At 47.0% G+C, this 22,975-nt stretch overlaps 1 protein-coding gene across 1 annotated transcript; it reads left to right on the top strand.

The window, feature by feature from the left end:
* The first annotated feature begins 8,038 nt into the window (after nt 1-8,038).
* Nucleotides 8,039-21,905, top strand: CD2 (CD2 molecule). The gene is made up of 5 exons (XM_058538896.1): nt 8,039-8,159; nt 8,302-8,607; nt 13,037-13,270; nt 17,354-17,476; nt 21,065-21,905. The coding sequence occupies exons 1-5, from the start codon at nt 8,099-8,101 to the stop codon at nt 21,382-21,384; spliced, it is 1,044 nt and encodes a 347-aa protein (XP_058394879.1). The 5' UTR covers nt 8,039-8,098; the 3' UTR covers nt 21,385-21,905.
* The last annotated feature ends 1,070 nt before the right edge of the window (nt 21,906-22,975 follow it).

The raw sequence follows: 22,975 nt of genomic DNA on the forward strand, positions 1-22,975 counted from the left end.
TTGGGTCTTCTTCTAACTACAAAACTCATGTCTACAGTAACCCTGCTCTGACTTGCCCCGGGCACGTCATGGAGGTGTTTTAAAATGCTGCCAATTCTTTGACACACTTCTCATCAAGAGGTGAAGTCTAGTCCCCTCCCCTGGAATCTGGGCTTTGACCAGTTACGAGCAGTGGAAGTGATGCTATGGACTCCTGAGGCTAGGTCATCAAAAGCCAGGCAGCTGCACCTGTTTCTCTTGGAACACTGGCTCTCTGACCCCCTCCCTGGACCCTTCCTCTCAAAAGGAAGCCCCACACTGTGAGTAGCCCAGTCCCATAGAGAGGCTGTGTGGGGCACTCAGGTCGACAGTTCTCCAGCCTCCCCAGTGCAGGCATCCAGCCTGTGAGCAAAGTCGCCATCTCCAGCACCAGCTCTCCCAGCACCCAGCATCCCTCCAGCTACGCGAGTCTTCCGGGAGGCACTGCAGACACAGCAGGGCAGGTAAGAGCCATGCCCACAGGTTCTGTGAGCATAATAACAAGTTGGTCGTTTTATGCCACTAAGTTTGGGGTGGTTCGTTGTATGTTCCAAGAGCTGGACCTCCCAGGGCCCCTGGCCTCACCTCTCCACACCTCAGTCAAATCTACAGAGTCGACTGCAGAAGAGGCTCCTTTTCCACTGCTTTAAACTCTGCAGGAAGAGCCAGACCTCTCGGCAGTCAGCACTGAGCTGCTCCTGCTCTGAACAAAGCCTCCCATGACTTCCTTCTTGGCCCGCCTGCCCCTCTTGGGGGCCTCTGACCTCTTCTCCTTCTCGCAAGGCCCCCACGCTCTCCTCCCTGTCCCCTCAACACACCAGACATGGTCCCAGCTCGGGGCCTGTGCTGGCTCTGTCTCCTCTGCCTGGAGTGCTCCTCCCCCGAGTATTTACCACTGTCTCTCAGTTCTTCAGGTCTTCACTCAGAGCCGCTTCCTCCGTGTGGCCACATTCTCTAACAGAGCAAACCCCCACTCCAGCCTGCACGTTCCCTCTCCTGCCTTATTCTTCTCCTGAATTTGCACCATCTAAATACTCACATGTTACTTATTTATGTTGTGTATTATCTGTGTCCCCACTAGAATGTAGTTTCAACGCACGCAGAGATACATCCCAGCGCCTGGGAAAGCGGCTGGCATAAGGAAAGTACGCGGGCTACGCAGGCAATAAATATTCATTGACTAAATAAAGGAATACTATGTAACAAAGTCTTGGTTTTGCCTTTATCCCGAGAAACAAACAGAATATGTGCCTGTCACAATAAATATTTGTTAAATGAACAGATGGAAGACCTGAAGAATGGATAATAGTATGAATTTCATCCTCCCCCAACCTCCCCATCCAGCTTCACTGCCGGCCTCCCTCTTCTGCAAACAGGAGCACTAATTCCCCTGGGGCTGAGTTTGTCTGAGTCTGTGCTTCGCTCCTCCTGGGTCATCTGCCTGGGATGTCCTTCATCGATTGACCTCTTTATGAACTGGCATCCTGTCGGTCTTTCAAGGTCCAGCTCAGGCACCACCTCTCCCAGCTGGAGCCTCTTTGATCTCCGTGATTTCCACCTGAACCTGTCTGTGATGCTGCCCATGGGTACCGTGGTGCCTGGTGCCTGTCTCACCTCCCTCAGCAGTCTGAGATCCCTGAGAGGAGAGGGCTGCATGTGCCTTGCTCATCTTTGTAGCCCCCATCCCCACCCCTTGCCCATGGGCAGCCTCAGATACAGACAGGAGATACAGACAGGGAGTTTAGGGCCATGCTAGAGGGGAGGGGTAGGAAAGGAGGTTGAGAGAATGCCATGTGCAGATTCTGAGAACTATTATAGTAGCAATAGAACTAACTGACATATCCTAGTGATAGCAGAAGGAACACATGTCTTAGAATCGGAGAACCTGGGCTCGTCTCCTGGCTACGTCTCTACAGAAATTCATTTAACTTCTCCAGGTCTTGGTTTCTTCATCTACAAAAACACTTATACTGCAAGGATGTTGTGTGGGTGGAAGAATATTATTTTTGATGGAAAAAAGTGTCAACTGAAAAACACAATGCAAATACAGTTTGTATACAAAGGTTAGGTGTTCTGAGCACCTACAGCGAAAAATTAGCGAGGATGCAGTTCAGATTATGGCCAGAGGGTGGCAGCAGCAGGCAGGGACCGTGCCCCAGGGTCCTTTGAAACAAAGACGCCCTAAGAGCAGTCGGAAAAGGATAGATTTACTGGGTGTCCCTGAGGTGAAGTTCTTTCTGGCCAGCTCACCTGACCCTGGAGAGACTGCCCTCTTGCTTGGTCTGGGATCTGACTGTGGCTGAACTAAATCGCAGAAACCTCCCCCTGATGATCTTCCCATACATTTTTCACGGCCACTCTCATCATCACAGCACTGTCCTGAACTTTCTGGCGTAGAGTGCAGGTTTTTTGTCGGTGACTTTATCTCGCCCTCATCGCAACCTTTCGAGCTAGATTGAAGAAGCAAAATTATTGCCCCCTGCCCCGCCTCACCATTTCAGACATGACAAAACAGGCTCCACGAGGGCCCTGAGGGTCACACAGCCAGCAAGCAGGAAAAGTGAGAATTCACCCTTGACACCTGGGTCTTCAAGCTTGAATTCCATCCAACCACCACTTCTTTCACCTTCTCCGTTCAGTTGTTCATACAACCAGCATTTATTAGGTTCTTGCTGTTTGTGGGTGAGTTGCATGGACTTCCATCTCCTTAAGCCACTGCGGGCCCCTCCCTGGGCCTAGGCCCAGTGGCATCTCCGTCCGTCAGCTTTCCTCTGGGGCAGGGCCTCCCTCTGCTTTCCTCTACTCTGAGCGGCTGGCACCACCTCCTTGTGTCCCGGGCTCCTGTTCCCAAGCCCAGCAGCTGAGAAGTGCTCTGTTTCCCTGTGTCCCCAGCATCACTGTTTCTTAGTTCACAAACTCACATTTTAGCTGAGCAACCCTGAGAAGTAAATAAGGTAAAAAATATAAGTTTACAAGAATAAAAAGCAGAGAAAAGTAAGACATGCCTAAGAAATCTTATCAAGTTTCCTAGTTCTTGTTGGTCTAAAGTCCCCGACTTTCTTGCTGGAAAGTATTCAGAAGCCTGAGAGCCTCAAGCTTTCTTGGTTTATTTCTGATGGCAAAGCTTCTCGATTTTGCCTCTTCCCTTAAGTAGGCCTCTCTATCAGGAACACAGTGGCAAACAGGGAAGAAAGCTGATGTTTATTGAGAATCTCCCAGGGCCCAGGCACTGCCCTAGATGCCGGACATACGTCCTTTGACAGTCACAATAAGCTTGAGAATGGAGTATTTGTCCATTGGACCAATGGAAACTGAGGCTCAAAGACGTGAACTGCATGCCCAGATCTGCATCTCTAGTACCTGGTGGGGCCAGGTCTATTTGGCTCAAAGCTGTCTTCTCTATAATCATGTGATTATACAGCTGGTGGCACAGGATCACATACCCTTTCTGCTTTCAGAGGCATTTACCCCTTGGGGGACTTCCAGGCTGGGTGACTCTCATTTCAGAAACCCAAACTTCACACAGGAACTGTTTCCGTGGGTTGATTCTGTCCTCCCTGCTGTGTGGGTGGGAAAGACAAAAGGAAAAGAAAAAGGTTTGGCCCCAGAGGAGATCACACCTGCAGAGGAGTAGGCTCTCAGAGACAGGGGTCTCCCACTATGGACTACACATTGGTGTCTGATTGCATGAGGCCGCCTTGATAAGAACACCCATGTCATTTCCTGGCAACGAAAATGGCTGTGGATTCTGATGCTGATGATGATTTTGACGTGACCATCCAGATACAACCAAGCTGAACATCAATGGAACCAGGCTGCGAACAGACACATGGTGTGGCCTTTCTGATCATCACCGAAGCCACGGCATACTCAGTTTTTAGTATGATGTGCTACACACACACTTGGCTCCCTCCACATTTCTCACTTGAGCTTGTTGGAAGGTGTAAGGAGGGCACAGTGGAGGCACCAGAGAGGAGATGGATGTTACGTAGGAAAGAGAGACTGGACTTAGTGATTCTTAAGCCGAGGGTGCTCGCAAGGTGTAGGAGGCAAAGATGACCCTGACCCTCAGTAGGAAGCAGACGATGTCCCAGAGTTTGGAGCACGGGTCCTAGAGGCTGGAGATTAGGTTGCTGACTTGGATGAAGGGAGTAGGCACACCCCAGAACTTCCCTGGGCTCAGGACTCTCAACTGAAATGTGGAGAGGAGACCAGATCGCTTCCTGAGTTTCTTTCTGCTCTAAAGTCCCACAATTCAAGACATTCAGTTGGGTGTGAACTGCCACAGTGTTAACACAACCCAATCCTCGCTCATGCTTTATGTGGATACGGAGAGCAGGAGGTGGGAGTCAGGGCTGAAGGTGTTTCACTAGTCAGGGAGTAGGAGTTGGTCCTAAAGCAAGGCTTCTGAGAATCTTGTCTTCTTCTCCCCCTCCTCTGCTTCTTACTTTCTTCCCTTTAGTCTATTTCCCCAAGAGTGTTAGTTTGGGTAAGAAAAAGTCAATTACGATAGAGCCAGAGACAACCCCTAGACTGCAATGTGGATGGTGAGGGAGAAACCGGAGTGAGTCATCCACCGGATTTTCCCCGGAACCTCAACACATGCGGGCAGAGGCTGCACCCACCCTCAGTCCGGGGAGCTTTTGCCTAAGTGGGAGGCCCACTTAGAATCAAAAAGAAATCAATTGGAAAGCAATACATGCTCAATTTAAAAATATTAGAATAGCAACAACAACCAAAGACAATAGAACGATAGCCATTATCCCACCACGCCAAGACCCTGGTGGACATCCTTCCAAGAGATGCACACCCAACACGCACTTTTGGAGAAACAAAAGCAGTCCTGTACTGTTTATTGTGACCTTTTTTTCCATATTCAGTTTGTCATATCATGATTTACTTAACCAATTTCCTCCTCTTGTACATTTAAATTGTTCCCAATTTTAACTTATAAAAAAGACTACAGTATATAAACTTATAGCCAAGTCTTATAAGTCCCTTATTATTTCCTTAGGATAAAATCATTGTTGTGGACTTGTTAGGTCAAAATATAAATATTTTTGATGCTTCTGATTCACACTGACAAATTGTCCATCAGAAACTCTACACCTATTTGCTTTTCTACTGGCTGTATGCAAGAATGTCTGTTTTCACCACCATTAACACCGTATATTTTCATTTTTTAAATGAAAGTTGAAAAATACATGTATGTTAAAATTTACATTTCTTTCTTTGTTAATAAATTGACTGTGTTTTCATAGGCTTGTTGTTTAACTGTATCTCTTCTTTTATAAATTGTCCCTTTTACGACCTTGACCCATTTTAATATCAAGGGACGTATCTTTTCTTTCTATGTTTACAAGAAAAATTTAATTTTAAGGATATTAATCTTTGTCATATATCTTGTAAATAATGTGCCCCTTTGCACACTCTGTCTTTTAATTTTTTTTTTTTTTTGGATTTTTACATAGAAGAGTTTTAAATTTTACATAGATCCATCGATCTCTTTCTTTTTGCGATTTCTGCCCTTGAAGCCGTGCTCATCACTCAGAATTGAATGAGATGTGAGAGGAGCAGAATTAATGTTTCAAAAAGAAGAACAGAGAGCTGCTCTCCACCTGATAGGAAAAGCTTGCGGGAAAGTGGGAAGAAGAGGGAGAAACTTCCCTTAAAAGCTGAGGCAGGTTACATGATGGTCTTCACCACATCACCTGCACCAGGCCTTGCGAGCCTGGGTCGGACAGTTGGCTAGTGAGTTAGCCACTTACAAGCAGGGAAACTAGATGCTAACTGTTTGTCAGGATCTGCATATACTTAAGCGTTCCTTGTTTTAAAAAAACACAAAAACCTTTCATTATAAAGATAATGTGTTCCTTACCAAAATTTCTAACTTCACAGAAGTTGATAAAATAAAAAGTGAAAGTTTCCTTTCAGTTTTCTCGAAGTCTAAGTTCTGAAAGGAGAGCACTGTTAAAGTTCGGCAAGAATCCTTCCAGACGTTTTTCTACACATGCACTAATAATATAATGTAATGTAATGTAATGTAATGTAATATAATATAATATAATATGACATAATATAATGTAATATTATTATATTCTTACTCTTGAGTCTGCTTCATTCTATTTTAACTGTTATACAATATTTCATAATATGAATATACCATAATTTTAGTTGTTTGCAAATTTTTATTACAAAAAAATGCTACAACAAATGTCCTTGAACAGAATTTTTGCTAATTTATGCAAATATTTGCATAAAATAAATTTCTGAAAATAAAATTAATAGATCAAAAATATATATATTTTAAAGTTTGGTGGAAATGGCCAAATTCTTCCCCCCCAGAGGTCTGGAGTTACACTCATACTGTATGAAGGTGCCTGTTTCTTCCTATATTCTTGTCAATAATGTAAATTATTATCTTTTCTAATTTTGCCAATCTGATGGTGAAAATGGTATTTTATGGCTGTAATATATATATTTTTGGTGACATTAGAGGTCTTCTCATATGTTTACTGATACTTCTTCTATAGAGTATTTCTTTTATAAACTGCTCATTTATATCCTTTGCCCATTTTAAAAACTGAGTTTTCTTTTTCTTATTCATTTACAGGAATACTTTATATATCTTGAATATTAGTAATTTTTCAGGTATACTTCAAATATTTTCTGTCATATCTTTTCATTTTGTTCATTATCTCTTTGCCTATACATAAATGTTACATTTTTATGTACTCAATTGTGTCCATCTTTTCTTTCTTACTTTTGGATCATATTGTATATGTAGGTAGGCCTTCTGTACTCAAAGATATGAAAATATCTTTCTATATTGTTTTTTAGCACTATTATAGATTTTTTAACATTTAAAAATTTAATCCAACCGTAGTTTATTTTTATGGATGATATGATTTAGGGATTTCTCACACAATCATAATGCAAATATTCGGGCTTCCTTTTACCCAATGGTTGAGATCCATTGCTTTGACTTAATTTCATTTCCTGGGCAACTTCCTGAGAGAGAATATCCATATTTGTACCTAAAGTTGAAACAGAAAACAAGCACCGTTTTTAAGATTTTTACTCTATCCTTAAGAATCATAAAACTGGAAATCTACTTTGGAAATCTGTCCTTGAGTGTCCCTTTTTTCTGTGACTGGATCTCTCTGTGCATCTTTTTCTGTGTGTGTGCATCAATACATCACTCTGTTTCTCTCCCCGTATCACGAATTTCTTTTCTCTTTCTCTCCCAGTTCTCTCGCACTTCGGTTTTTCTCCTTATTGCTTCTTTCCTTAACCATCTATCGTGTTAACCATCTTAAATGTTTTTTGAATGATTTGTTCTGGTTGTTTAATAGTATTTCATAGTCTTTACGCATTTTTGTTTGCTCTGGAACAAGTTTTTATTTACCTAACTGTGAATTTCAATAGAGTTGTAAAATGTATGCTAAACATAAGATTTGGAGATTTCAAGTATTTACAGCTGACAATTTATATTTCTTTTTATCATAAAAACAATTTTAGAATATTAAAAACACCTTTTGAGATAGAGAAAAAATCCATTTTCATAATTATTTCATATGTATACATTTTTCAATATTTGTAATCATAGGATAACTGTTTGTATTCTGCGATTCACTCATGAATGTTTACCTATATTTCTCTGTGGTCTTGTTAGAGGCATTATAGCTGAATGGATATAAGATGGGCTGTATGGTTGAATCTGGCTCCTTGTTAACCGTAGGGTGATCCCAAGTGATTTACTTAGCCTCTCAGTTTCTCATCTCTTCGGTGGGGATAACAAAACCCACCCAAGTTTGTTGTGAGGATTAAAACGTGATAAGAAAACACACACTCATAAATATATCTGCGTTGGCAAAGGTGCACATCAGCAGGATCATTTTGCTGAGTGTGTGTGTGTGTGTGTGTGTGCGCGCGCACGTGTGTGTGCTTTCTATGCTACCATAAAAGAAGCAAAAAAAAGAGGCACGTGGTTAAGCTGTCAGGGGGTGGATTCCGCCAGTCTTATTTCAATTCCTTTTGCAAGAAGAGCTCAGAATCACCAAGGAAACTAACCCCAAAGATGAACCTCACATGTAAAATCCTAGCCAGCTTCCTTTTGATTTGCTTCTTCTCCTCCAAAGGTAAGTTGGTGTGTGGGCCTCCATTGCTACCCTTAGAAGCTTCTTTGGAGACCCTGAAGTGAGCATAAGAGTCAAGGAAGTCACAGCCCAGCTTTCCCTGGCAGTGAGTCTCAAGACCTCATAACTGTCTTGCTTTTTATAGGTGCAGTCTCTGGAAAGAATATCATCATCTGGGGTGCTCTGGATCATGATATCAACCTGGACATTCCTGATTTTCCAAGGAATAATGCTATAGATGATATACTATGGAAAAAAGGCAAAACCAAGATTGCGCAACGCAAATACGACAGGACATTTTACCAGAATAATGAAACATATGAGATATTTAAAAATGGAACTCTGAAAATTAAACACCTGGAGAGCATTCATAACGATACCTACCAGGTACTCATATATGATACAAAAGGAAAATATGTGTTGGACAAAACATTTGATTTGAGGATTCTAGGTAAGTCTTTGTTCTCTAAATTTCTCCATCTCAGTATGGGTGCTATTTAGCAGGTTGGGAAATAGCATTTACGGAATGTCCCCAGCCCTGACCTCAGCCTCACGGGAGTCCTAAAGGAAAATGAATGCATCCCTCCTGCCTCAGTGGAGGCGCCAGTCCTGTAGGAGAGATGGAATCCACACATGCGGAAATACACAGTTGATAGATCCTCAAGTCTATCTACCTAAACCTCTCTCTCCAGTGGTTACGGGGTTATGGGGCTGAGTGAAAAACCTGGATTATGACGGCATTAATCAGGAGGAGGGGAACAGGTGGGCAGAAGATAAAGATGGCCATTCCAGGTGGATGATGAAGGGGCGAGCTAGAAGTGGGCCAGGGAAGGGGTGGCTGACTGGAGAGCGGTGGGTCTTCAATCTAGAGAGACAATTTCAAGCCAGGATGCCCTGAAGGAGTAGTTATATGGCAGGAAAGGCTGGAAATAATGAATTTAAGCATGAACAGGCTTTGTTTCTGATCTGCTCAACATCAGAGTGATAAAAGGTGAAAGATGATTTTCGCTGATATTTGTAGAAAATACGCAAGGTGTGGCTTTGTACACCTATGAATGTACCAGGAAGGCAAGAGTGGATATTGAAGATGGAGGCAAGAAGACTAGCCAGGAAGTTCTGCTATAGTCCGAGTGAAGTGGGGAGGGGCTGGTTCATGATTCTTAACCCTGGTTGCATGTTAGAATCAACTGAGATGCTATTAAAAGTTACCGGCGCCCAGGTCCCATTCCAGACCAATTGAATCAGAATTTTTAGCGTGGGACCTGGGCACCAGTAGGTTTTAAAGTTCCCCAGGTGATTCTAATGAGCAACCAAAGCTGGTAATCACTGGCTTAGTCGAAAGGGTGCCTGTAAAATGAGGAAGAGTGAATATTCTGAGGGTCATATGTGGAGAAGGGACATTCAAGATGGCTTGGGAGCAGGAGAGAGGAAAGAGAAAGTGGAACTGAAAGGACTTGGAAGTTACAAGTCCAGGAGACAATGGCAGTGGATGATAAGAAGTGAGAAGAGGAAGCTGCACTAGGTTTGTAGAGAAAGAAGGAAGCCCAGCGTGAGCACAAGCCAGAGACTCAGTGAGCAAATAAACATGTCTGTGCTTCACACAGGAAATGTTGCCGGAGGCAGGGCCCCCTCCCACCTAGTTCTCAGCACGCGGACCTGGCAGCAGCCCCTCTCCAACAATCCCAGACATTGTTAGCTCCCTTGCAGATGATAACTTTCCATACCCTAACCTGCAACCTTGAAGGGAGAGTACCTTCCACAAATGGGGTGGGGCTGAGAATGGAGCCAGAAGAGTCCTCTGATTATGGGCTCTGGGCCCCACAGCTCTCAGGACTCCTGCCAACGTGGGCTCGAGTGCTGTGTTTTGAACATGAGCCTCATGTTTGTGTCTCCTTTAGTGTGGTAGTAAGGATAATGGGTACCAGCTAGAGGTCAGAAGCTTTGCTCACATGATCTTATTCAAGGCTCCCAACGATCCTGAGAGGTAGTTGTTATTATCCCCTTATTATCTATAAGGAAATTATCTCTAAGGAAACTCAAGCGACCTGTCCAAAGTCTCACCATTTGACAGGAGCAAAGTCAGAACCCAAGTCCAGGGCTTCTGTTAGCAAGGATGATGACTTCCCCCTCCCCCCAAAAAAGCTTTATTGAGATACAACTCACATACCATAAAATTCACCCATTTAAAATGTACAATTCAATGGCTTTTAGTATATTCACAGAGTTGTGCAACCATCACCACAATCAATTTTAGAACATTTTCAGCACCCCCAAAATAAACCCCACACTCGTTGGCCAAAAGACAGAGATCTTTCCATGACATCACAGCCACCTAGCTCTGTGTGTGTGTGTGTGTGTGTGTGTGTGTGTGTATGTCAGTGTCACAAAGCATCGTATCTCAATTTGCGGTCCGCCATTACTTGCCACACGGCCTTGGGCAAATTCCCTATCTGCTCTGAGGTTGATTTTCATAATAATAACTCCATGGGATATTCAGCAAGACAGGGCTTCAAGGAGACAACTAAGGAAAGGTGGCCTGCAGCTCCTGGGTCACAATACCTGTTCGCTCAGTGATAATGCCCTCCCCCATCTCCTTGTTTTTCCAAGCCTTTCACGGCTTCAGTCTTGATACCCACATCTCCCTTTTTTGTTTGTTTGTTTATTGCAGTAACATTGGTTTATAACATTGTATAAATTTCAGGTGTACATCATTATACTTATATTTCTGCATAGATTACATCATGTTCACCACCCATATACCAATTACAACCCATCACCACACACATGTGCCGAATTATCCCTTTCGCCCTCCTCCCTCCCCCCTTCCCCTCTGGTAACCACCAACCCAATCTCTGTCTCTAAGTGTTTGTTTCTTGTTGTTATTATCTACTACTTAATGAAGGAAATCATACGGTATTTGACCTTCTCCCTCTGACTTATTTCACTTTGCATAATACCCTCAATGTCCATCCATGCCATTTGTGACCACATCTCCTTAATGAGAGGGCTACTGTCACCGCCTGGAGAGAGCAACAGGAAGCCCCTTAAAAACAGACGTTAGTGGAGAAGGAGTTAATCCTAGCAACTTCAAATTAAGGAGTTCTCATCTATGAGGTGTGCCCCCACTTGATCCGGCCATGCCTCTTGTAGGAAGCTGTCTTACAGAGAGGATCTGTACAAAGATATGACCTCGAGAGGCTGCTCACCACTGTGCGGTTTGTTAGTGAAACACTGGGAAGGATTTAAAAGTCCTCAGCAGTTAGATACTTACTAATTAAATGAAGAACACGTCGTTTATAAAGATGGTGGAGATATATATTTATTGATAATCATAAAGGAAAGAATTTCCTAAGAGATCCATAAAGGAAAAAAGGCAGACTACAAAATCATATGATCCAGTTTTAGTTTTTAAAACATTATTTATATGTGTAGTATGCATAGAAAACAACTGGTAAAGATAAACATCAAACATTAATAATTATCGACTCTGGGTAGTGGAATTGCAAGTGATTTTTAATCTTCTTGAAACATGTTGTTTATTTTATCAACTCTTACAATGATCGGATCTTACTCTTGTAGATAGAAAAAAGAATGCTTCCATTTTGAAAAGACAAGTAAACTCCTTGACTCACCCCTAGACTGTGCATGGACCCTGCCCTTGTGGTGATGTTTCTCCGTCCTCCTCCTTCTGGGGCACACAGAAGCCGAGGATGGGAAGAAAACCTCATTTCCATATGCCTATATATTGGGACAGGAATGAAATCTGGTGGGAAAGTTCACAGGGAAGATATTGCTGCCTGGGAGTCAGGGAGGGGGCGTCACCGAAAAATAAGCCGCCCATGTGTGTAATTAATGGAGAGAAACTGAGAGAGAGGAAAAGGATGAGGGGAAAGAGAGGAAAGGATGAGGAAAAAAACAGAAGAGAAGAAAAAGAATTCGGTCACACAGCCAGAAGTGGGGGAGTGGGATTTGGACCTTGCCCATCTGATGCCAAGGCCAGGCGTTTTTCTTTTGTGACGCAGCCTTTGAATATTATCGTGTCAGAAAAGGAGAGGCAAGGAGTTTATGATTATGACTGTAACAACTACCACCAATAATGTCAGCACCTAACAATTTGCCCAGGGCTTTGTCACGGGTTGTCCCTGTTGACAGGTGGGGCATGTCTTTCTTATCCTTCTCTTGTAGATAAGGTCCAGCCAGGCACAGTGAGTGGCCAAGCGTATTTGGGCGGGGATCAGGGCTGATGTTCCTTCCCTCCAGAGCTTGAGCCGGCACACCTGGCCCTCTACTCCCAGGACCCTGATCGGAGGTTGAAGGGGGAGGGCTTCATTTGCAACCAAGGCCCCAGGCCACACATGTAAGGATTCTTCCAGGGGAGGCTTCCTGGCTGCTCTTGAAACATTGCCCCCTCAGCTCCTCAGTGAGAGGGGATCAGGACGTGGTCACCCTCTGACCCATACCACTGAACTTGGACTCGGAAAAGTGAGCTCCTCGCCTGATCTGCCATTTATTACTGGGTGCCCTTAGACCAGCCACTCCACCTCTCAGAGCCCTGGGCATTTCATCTGTAAATGGGAAGAAAAACATCTGCCTTTCTGTTTGTGCGGATTAAATGATATCATGTATGTGAAAACATTTTAAGGTATAAAACAGCACATAAACACTTGATATATAATGTATCTATGAATTTTACCAAAAATCAATTTGCTCTGAGTATGCTGTATAAATAAAATAAAATAAACATGATTTTTGAAAATAGCTAGAGGTCCCTGAAATTGTTCCCTCATTCCAAACTGACTCCATTTCCCCTCTATAAATAGGTGTGTCTATTAAAATCAGAAGATTGCCTCATGTGAATTGGATTTTTATTTTCTTTTCAGAGACGGTCTCAAAACCTAAGATCTCCTGGAGTTGTATCAACACAACCCTGACCTGTGAGGTGACAAAAGGAACTGACCCTGAATTAAAACTCTATCTGAATGGGAAGACTATCCGAGAAGGTCATGAGAAGGTCATCGTATACAAGTGGACCACCAACCTGAATGCATCATTCAACTGCACGGCAAATAACACAATCAGCAAGGAAACCAGCACGGTGGCCATCAAGTGTGCAGGTGCGTAGCGGTCCCTGGTCAGACTTCCCAAGTTCACACACAGCCTGCCAGGCCCACGGCAAAGGCCCGCTCCAGGGCTCGTGTGCCTGGGCTGGGAGGCAGCCTTGGCTCCGGACAAGAATTGAAAACATACCTCTTCCTCCTGGAAACTTTCAAGAGAAGCCTTAGAGAAGGTGGTGTTCTGGAGTTACCCACCTCAGGTGTGTTCCCACGGAGCACGATTCAACCTCAGGCAATTAAAAGGATCCTCTTCCGGGAGAAAGAATTGCCAGATTAAAGAGGTCGAAGGAGCTGTAGAGGTTACCTCATGCAAACCCCCGTTTCCCAGAGAGGCAAACTGACTCACCCAAGGTCCCTGGCTAGCTAGGGACCATGGTTGTGACTCCCAGGGTAAGGATAGAGCAGGGAGCAAAAGAAAGATTCCTTTCTGGAGGGGAGCTGGCCAGCACGCCTATCAGAGGCAAGGGTAGAAGGCCTGTGGAAACCTGGGAGTTAGGGGCGTGGGAGGAGGAGCGCTCGAGACCAGGGAGGACCGTGGACAGAGTGAGGTGATGCTCCTCCTGCCACAGAGTGGACAGCGCTGTGTTGGTGCCAGCACAAGGAAGTCCTGAAACTCCAGGAGTCTAAGCTCTTCCCCAGTGTCCCAGCTTGACATGACCCCTAGAATTAATTTTTGAGAGGGGGCCTGCTGTAGCGTTCAAGCTCTGGGATCCAGAGGCCTGGACTTATAGTTTGGGTCTGTCCACACTTAGTGGGATGACCTTGACAGAGTTTCTTCCCCGTCTCTGGGTGTCAGCCTCCTGGTCCACAAAGAAAATGAGCCCCATGATCCCCAAGAGTCTACTCATCTGATATTCTGTGACTATCTTTCCAGTGCTGTCTGGTCAACCCCCCTGAAGGGAAACTGAGCACAAACACTTATTTGTCCAGAGGCCCTAAGTTTCTAAAGTAACTATGGCTGGTCAGTGACCCCAAGAAGCAGCCCTGAGCTGGTGTGAAGCCAGAAGTAAGGCGTTTTTATGTATACTTGGAATGAGTTATCTGTTGCTGCATAACACGTTACCTCACATCTACTGGCTTAGAACAACGAGCCCTTATTATCTCACAGTTTCTGTGCGTCACGAATGTAGGAGCGACTCAGCTGGGTGGTTCTGCCTCAGAGTCTTTCACGGCAGGGGCTGCAGTTGTATCAGTCACGTCCAAGCTCCCTCAGGTGGGCCATTGAGCTGCCTCACAATACGGCAGCTGGCTTCCCTCAGAGCAATCCGAGAGCAAGAACAAGTGCCCGAGACAAAAACCATGATCTTTTTATACCTTAGTCTCAGAAGTGGTAGAGATCCCATCACATCTGCCATATTCTAGTCATTAGAAGCAACTCAGTAAGTCTGGTCCACATTCAGTTGGAGCAGATTACCTACAGGTGGGAACACCAGGAGGCAGAGAGCTACGGGGGGCCATCTTAGAGTCTGCCAACGTCTTGCTTAGACCAGCATCCCTTCACCCCGTCGTGTTTGCCCAACTGCCATCCCTCCGCGTCCCCCCATAACTAAGGCACAGGGAAGGAAGTGGCCTCTCCTTGGCTTCCCAGTTTCTCTTCCCCTTTCAGGAGGCCCTTGATTAGAGTTGCCAGATTTAGAAAATAAAACGACAGTATACAGTCATGCATCACTTAGGGACAGGGATACGTTCTGAGAAATGCGTCATTGTGTGAACATCATAGAGTGTGCTCACACAACCTAGATGGCATAGCCTACTACACACCTAGGTTATATGGTACTAATCTTAGGGGACGACTGTCCTATAGGCACTCTGTCACTGACCAAGACGTTGTTATGGGCCACATGACTATAAATATGTTCCAAATGTTGCATGGGACGTACTTATACTAAAAATTATTCGTCGTTTAATTCAACTTTAACTGGGCATCCTGTGTTTTATCTGGACCCTACTCCATGTTTGTTTTAACCAGATCCCACCAGTACAAAAATGTGGTGCATTAGGGATGGAAGGAAGAGGGGAGGGCCTTGGGAGAAGCTGGGGTTCGAGCTGGAATGTTCATGTCCCTTACTCTGTGGTGCAGAGAAGGAGCTTGTCCAGAAAGGGCCACTAAAGAGACAGGAGGAATACCCGGGGGAGACTGTGGAGGAGGAGACTGCTCCTGAAGACTAAAAGGCATCTGGACATTTCATCCTAGAAGGCCAAGGCAGAGAGGAGCAATGATAAGACTAACCATTTGGCTCAGAAAAGGCGAGAAACTACTTAAAACCAAACTACGAGGAGGAAGCAGCAGGTTTGGACACACAAGAAGGACTCTGCCACGTCGATTGTGGGCATGTTATCTCCCAGACGGAGGGCAGAAAGGAGTGTGGTTGGATTTCTAGACTGTGAGGACATAGTTTTGCGTGACAGAGACGAAGCTGCCTCTGAGACAAGCTGGGATGTTCGCTGCGGAGAGCACCGCCAGGCGCCCCAGAGGGCCACGCTGGACAAACCTGCGAAGAGACTGTGTAGCTCCCACGTCCCCGAATGTGCCCAAGAGAAGGGTGTGGCCGCCCTGTGCGAGCACTCGGCCAGAAGAGAGCTGGTGGCGGCAGGGCTTCACCACGTGCTCCCCACTTGTTCCAGGCCCGCCCTGGCGCACCCGCGTCAGACCCTGGGAAGTTCTGGGCTCAGCCAGAGGTAGACTCAGCGGTCCCAGCCCTTCTTCCAGGCCAGCGGAGCCTAAACGCCCTGGATCCTTTCTTGGCCCAGTTTCACAGCACTTTAGGATTATGCCTGCTCTTCTAGTGGAAGCCCGTCATCCCCAGAGCATACAGCGGCGCGTAACCAGCAGGCAAAGAACGGGCCAGAGAGAGACTTGAGGCAAGAAAGCAAGGATTAACAAACCACGGCAGTCTGAAAGTCTGTTGAGTTTGGTTCTGGGCCTCGGGCTTGCTCCTGGGACGCATCCTGGGCTTCGCGTATAACAGAGTCTTCCTAGGAATGTTTGGCTGAAGAAGGGCTCCCTCGTGACGCTGGGCCGAGCTCCAGTTCGTTCTTCAGATGTACAGTCCCCTGACACTTGCCTGCAGCTGCTGCCTCTCTAACTGCCATTGACTCACAAAGGGCAGACAGCCCAGCACCCCTCTCGGGAAACAGCTTCCAGAAACGCGAGTACACAGAGCGCTACTAAAAGCAGGACCTCACCTTTGTGTGTTGTTTTACAGTTTACAAAGCACTTTCACATTCATTATCTGATTGACTTCCAACAGCCACCCGTGACGTAAGTTTCATTATCTCCATTTTACAAAGAAAGGAACAGGCTCAGAGAGGTCGAGTAACTTGCCAAAAGTCACACAGCTCTTGCCTAGACAAGCCTGCACTCAAACCCATTTCTCTTAACTCTGAGTCATTGTTATCCTCATTGCATCACAGCGACTGAAGATCTGCGAGCTGAAGAGCAAGTCCGCTGCTGCTGCTAACTTGCTGTATGTCCGAGTTTCTCTCACAGGCCAGGGAAAACCTGGGAGGGGGTGCTTACTGGGAGGTCAGAGGGCTGGGCTGAAGAGGTGAAACTTTTACCCTGCCTGGTCAAGAGGGTGAGAAAAAAACCATGGTGTAGGAGGGCAGCCAGAGACAAAGCTGGATAAGTACTCAAGAAACAGCGAGACCAGGGGCTGCTTAAAGGAACCACTCAGGAACAGATACTGTGTGGCCCCAGGCAACTCATTCTGCCTCTCTGGGCCTTGTCCATGCAACTAGAGGTTACACTAGACTGTCTCTAAACCCCTTCTCAGACCTAAACTTCTGTGATGTTCCTTTTGATGGAGGGCAGTAAGTGGTGTCCTGGCACACGAAGAATCAGGCAGGCATTTCTAGGCCAGGAGAGCAGTTCCCCAAGGAGCCTTCTAGCCTGGACCCTGCATCCTTTCAGGAATTGACTCAATGTATCACCCTCCATGAGCTTGGCCTTCATGAGTTTGATAAGTCTCATCAGGCTCTTTTATCTGCTTAATGCAGGAGGCAGGAGTCCGTGGCCAGAGCAAAGAGATGGCCCCTCTGCCCAGGACCCCTGCCTCCATCCCGCTTCTGTTCCTCTTGCAGAGAAAGGTCTGGATTTCTATCTCATCGGTGGCATCTGTGGAGGAGGGCTCATCCTCATTGTCTTTGTGATACTGTTCATTTTGTACATCACCAAGAGGAGAAAACAGAACAGTCGGAGAAACGGTAAGCTCCCCCTCTTCTGTCCCACCACCACAGGCCGGGCAAAGTCCCCACGGCGGCAGCTCATGGGAATGACACTTTGATTCTGGAAAGAAAATAATGGAGACGAGTAGTTTCAGAATGTCAGGGTTGTAACCGGCGGTTACAGTTTGTTCCATTTTGTGGTTAGCTTGATTTTTGAAAAACAGATTCTCAGTGGTGACAATGTGGGAGCTTTGAGAAGCTGAATCCAGGTCGGCCTCATTGGAATCCACCACCTGAGTCCAACTCAGTGTAAGGCTTTGTGGACGTATTTTGAATGAGCCACCCATCTCTACGTGGGTAGAAAGATTAGCTTCAAAACACCATTTCTATGAAAAAACATCTTGTCTCCTCCTAAGGGGGTGGCCCGAGGTGTGTTCAGGACCAAGCACCTAGGAACACCATAAAATTTCAGAGCATCAGGGACTCACAGAAACACACTTGTTCTAAAACCAAAAAAGTGATTACACCCCCTTTTCCAATTTGCTGTTCAGAGGGGATGTGTTAGAGCTGGGACTGTTTCTTCCTCAAATCGGGCCTGTCCGACAACCCACCAAGAATGAAAAGGTTCTGCTCATAAGTAGGGAGCTGGCTCAAGGAGCACCCAGGCCGCCAAGGCAGTGCGTCCGGATACCGACACAGCAGGCGTCTCCATGGCGCTGAGATGGGGGTGTTGGGACTCCATGCTGCAGGTGGGTCCAGCAGGGGGCGTCCAGCCATCAGCAGGACATGCAGTCAGGTGGGCAGGCCACTCGGGTTCTGTGCAATCTCATGTTCACAGCAGGGCTGGGTCCTCTCACTCTGGGTTTCTCCCTGAAGCAGGTCCAGCACATCCATGCCGGCTACCGCCAGCACCCCCGAGAGAAGGACCTGGTCTGAACCTCCCAGGCAGGGGTGGCCTTGGGCCTCCTTTGGATTTGGCTTCTTTACTTCAGACTTCTTACTTTGGGTCTCCTGCAAGCCACTGCCCCTCAGCACCCCATGTGCTGCCACACCGCTGACCCCAGCATGGCCCCATGCTTCCACCACCATCTTTCCTATACTCTCCACCCCAGTGGAACAGAACTGCTTGCTGAGTCCCATAGGCACTCACGGCTTTCTCACCTGTGTGCCCTTGCTCAGGCTGTTCTCTACCCCTTTCCCCCTGCAACGGCCCTTTCTCCGTTGCTTAATGGTCAAAGAACATGTATTTGTTCGAGGTGGACCTCACGTGCCACCCCACGACAAGACAACCTCTGCTTTCACCAGGCTGAAGTTCACCAGGCTAACGAGATGATTGGCTCACGTTGACAAAGCAGTCGCTTGTGCCAGACACTAATCTCTGTAATATACACTTTATATTCGTTATCTTTTTTTTAAATGTTTTTCTTTTTTTTTGAGGAAGATTGGCCCTGTGCTATCATGTGTTGCCAATCTTTCTTGTTTTTCTTTTTTCTCCTCAAAGCCCCAGTACATAGTTGTATATATCACAGTTGTAGAGTTGTAGCTCTTCTATGTGGGACGCCGCCTCAGCATGGCTTGATGAGTGGTGAGTAGGTCCGCGCCCAGGATTTGAACCGGCGAACCCTGGGCCACTGAAGTGGAATGTGAGAACTTAAATGCTATGCCACGGGGCCAGCCCCATGTTCATTATCTTGTCCAACTTTCCAAGTGATCTTGTGAGACAGATAATATTCACACAGATGAGGAAATTTAAGCTCAGTGAGGTTAAATGGTTTGCCCCAAATCCTCTGGCCAGTAGGCTGAATCAGGACTAGGGTGAGGTAAGCAAGGAGCCCAGGGTACAAAATTTAAGGAGACCCTCCCTATCAGGGTTGACCCTGCCCTTGCCCAACCCCGAGAGTTAGGGCCTCCTTCAACGTTGTACCTGGGAACCTTGCTTGCTTCACCCTAGTCCCGGTCCTGGGTTGAGTCACCAGGAGATGAAAGGAGGGAGAGGGACACTGAGTCTGGAGGAATTCCTTGGAGCAGATGTTTGGGAAGTGGCTGAAGCTACGGCTGGGTGTGGGCATGCTGAGGCCCACAGTCCTGCTCTGACCCGCAGCTGCATAGAGCCATAGCTAGCCTCGTCTGTGCAAGCCAGCCTGAGGTCTCTGCCGCCTGGCCACACCCCACTCCTCCTCCCAGAACTCATGAGGCTCTTGGTCTGCACCTCTCTGGGGGCCCTGAGCTCTTCCCAGACACTGACATTGTGATTTGCAGTGCCCATTCATGTCACTTACTTGATTGTGGGCTTCCTGAGGACAGTATTTGTGTCTCAGCCATCATTGCCACTTAGCAATGGCATCTAATGCCTAGAAGATGGGGAATAGATATTCACAGAACAAATGAACAAAACAGTGGGTGAACAGACTAGTCAACCAATGGCCAGCCCAGGCTTGTCATATGGGGGACAAAAAAGGAGTCTCCTGAGTCCCACAGATGGGAATTGGGGTGGGGGTCAAAGTCCTGTCCGCAGCCCCCTGGCATGACCTCAGCTCCCTTCAGGGCACCAAAGATGGCATAGAGGATGTGTTTTTCCCTTTCTGTATCCTTTACTTTGTGTGCTTAGAGCACACAGCCTCCCACATGTCAAAACCATGTCGTTTGACTTTGAGTCTTCACATTCAAAGCCATCTGAGGCCTGGATTTCCAGCAGTTGGAGTTACAGGGTGATGCTCAGAGATGGCCTGTGCTTCCTAAGCCACACATCCTTGTACCAATGTGAGTGGCCATCCATTCACCCCAGGGGGAACGTCCTCTTCCTAGTTCCCTAGAGAGTGCTGAGAGGATGGCCTTGGGCACAGGGACTGGAGTACCTGACTTGTCACCCAAACAAGGCCAGCAGGCCAGAGGGGCCCTCCAGGCCACGGCAGCTGAGCATCTCACAGACTTCCTGTGTGACTTTAAAATAGCAAGGGAAAACTCCATCACCCTCAGCTGTGGGCCTGTCTTCATGGACTGCAGTCACACAAAGCAGCAAATCCCAGAGAGGGGACCAGAGGAGCATTTGTTTTCCTTCCAAGCCCAAGAAAACAGGGCTTACTTAAGAATTTCTGAGAGAGTAGTAAGTTTTTAAGGACTAAAATGCCCCTCGTCTATGCTTCAGCCCCTCACCAGAATGTGAGTTGCATTATACCAGAACTGAGCGAAAGGCAGGTCTAATGGAGAAACCCATCTGAAGGAAGCTAGTAACTAATGTCCTCTCTGACTCCTTAGATCCTATTACAAAGGCTCTAACACGAGGTGCTGGCTCTCAGGGCGTGATCTCCAGGACCACACAGGGCTCTGGGGTCTGAGCGCCTGCTCTGCTCCTGGGAGACCCAGGCACAAAGCCCTCCACTCATGTCTCCTTGCCTCTGGCCCCCAGAGCTCTCTCAAGTCCTGGGCTCTCGCGCAACTTTGCTGGTGGCCATTCCTGCCTCCGTTACAAGACCCGGAACCCTTAGAGGGTAGAGGTGGCTTCTGCTTCCTCGTCACATTCCCCAAAGCAGCTGGCATGAAGCCTTGTACGTAGGAGGTACACTCAAGAAATAGTTACGTTGATTGTGTTTTGCCAAGATGAACTCTCTAGAGGTTTTGTTGTTACAGATGAGGAGCTGGAGATAAGAGCACACAAAGTAGCGTCCGAGGAAAGGGGCCGGAAGCCCCACCAAATGCCAGGCTCAACTCCTCAAGCTCCAGCTGCATCCCAGCCTCCTCCACCGCCTTGCCATCGTCCCCAGGCACCTGGCCATCGCCCGCAGGCACCTGGTCATCGCCCTCTGCCTCCTGGCCACCGTGTCCAGCACCAGCAGCAGAAGAGGCTAGCTCCTGCCCCAGGCACACAAGCTTACCAGCAGAAAGGCCCTCCCCTCCCCAGGCCTCGAGTTCAACCGAAACCTCCCCGTGGGGCCACAGAGAACTCGTAACTGTCTCCTGACACAGTTGTCCCCTTCCTCTAATCAAGTGTGTTCTACACATAGGACAGTATCGCCTCCTGAGCTCGTGGGCTGCAGCACACCTTCACCGTCTAACTCAGCCACGTGGCCTAAGATCTGGAGTCTCTGCCTCCTCACAGATCTCCACCACACCGGGACATGAACAACAAGGTTTAGGTGGATGGGCGACCAAGCACAGCATCCTAGAGATGTCCTCACCGTCCTCTCAGGTCACATGCCGACATGAGCCGTCAAGTGATGGCTGTGCCCGGGTCTCCCCACAGCAGCCAGCCTGCTCGAGAGACTCCTGGGTTTCTCGTGTGCCTGGTGGACACTTGCCCACAGTCTCAGGACTAGAAGTAAAATAAAAGCCTTGACTTGACCCCAGTGTCTACTCATTGCAGAAAGATGCCCAGCCTCAGGCTGCCAAATGAGAAAGAGGTGGTTGATGTGACAGCAGGATCAAATTTGGTCACCTCAATTCACCTGGGCCACCTTCATCCCCACCAGAGCAACCAGAACATGCTCCCCAGTTCTCAGCTGCAAAGCTGGCCCCACAACCTGCTGGTAGATTTGTAGCATGAATTGAAACCTCTATACACAAACTTCAACAAGAGGCACCAGAAAACGTAATTGTCCAGGTCTCACTTCCTGGACTGTTCAGGCGGGGTCACAATGATCTGTAGAGCCAACTTTGAAAGAGGGGACCCCGTGAATACTGGAGGTGCCATGAGCCTAGCAGACAACAGACAAAATGTCAGGCAAGAGATGATTTGGTTGAATCAAATCCTAAGTGTTTTAAATGACCATTATTAAAAGGTCAGACCCCATTCCCTGCTAGCAGTTGTGCTAGCTGTACTTTGGGGGAAGTGGGGAGAAAAAAACAGTTTTCAGTTAAGGTTCTAAAACAATAGGCAGTGAGAAGGCACCTGCTTTGAAATGTTGGTGCCGTGTTTGTGGTCCCGTCCGCCCGCCTTCTCCTGGCTTCTTAGATTTGCAAAACCTTGTCAGGCCCCGGCAGGAAGCTCTGAGGTCTAGACCACAAAGTCTATGTATATTCAGGACTTCCTGTGAGAGCTCACTGGGGGCTGAACTGCTTCTTCCTCTGAACCTGAGCATCTATTGTTTTAGCACCCAGAGTTAATTATTGAGGTTAATGACGAACGAAATCCCATCGCCTCCTGAAATTCAAACACAAAATCCAGCCAAGGAACAGTCATCGCAGGAACTACCTAGTAAGAGAGATGAAGGTCTTTGCACTGTCCGCTTTCTCTTTCCTCACTGCAGCCCTGAGCGAGTCCATCGGCCAACTTGCCAGAATGGCTCCTATCCCATTCTCTTCATGAAGCCTTCCCTAGCCTTTCCAGCCCTGTGCTCTGCCTTTCTTCTGAAATCCTGTGGTATTACATATGGTACAGAACATATATTGCCTGTCACTATTCAATCTTTCATCATTCTTTCATTCAACAAACATTTACTGAGCTTCGACTACACGCCAGACTCTGTGCTAGGTACTAGGAACACAGAGGTGTGCCATTGCATCTTTGCCTTCAAGGAGCTACAATCCAGTTGGGAGAGGGGT

This window comes from Diceros bicornis, chromosome 4 (genome assembly GCF_020826845.1).
Source record: "Diceros bicornis minor isolate mBicDic1 chromosome 4, mDicBic1.mat.cur, whole genome shotgun sequence".
Lineage (NCBI taxonomy): Eukaryota > Metazoa > Chordata > Mammalia > Perissodactyla > Rhinocerotidae > Diceros > Diceros bicornis.

What these genes read in the sequence shown, in the direction of transcription:
- CD2 (XM_058538896.1), top strand. Translation starts at nt 8,099, where the DNA reads ATGAACCTCACATGTAAAATCCTAGCCAGCTTCCTTTTGATTTGCTTC. An exon ending in GGTGGCCATCAAGTGTGCAG is followed by an intron (nt 13,271 to 17,353) that starts GTGCGTAGCGGT and finishes TTCCTCTTGCAG; the next exon opens with AGAAAGGTCTGGATTTCTAT. An exon ending in ACAGAACAGTCGGAGAAACG is followed by an intron (nt 17,477 to 21,064) that starts GTAAGCTCCCCC and finishes TTGTTGTTACAG; the next exon opens with ATGAGGAGCTGGAGATAAGA.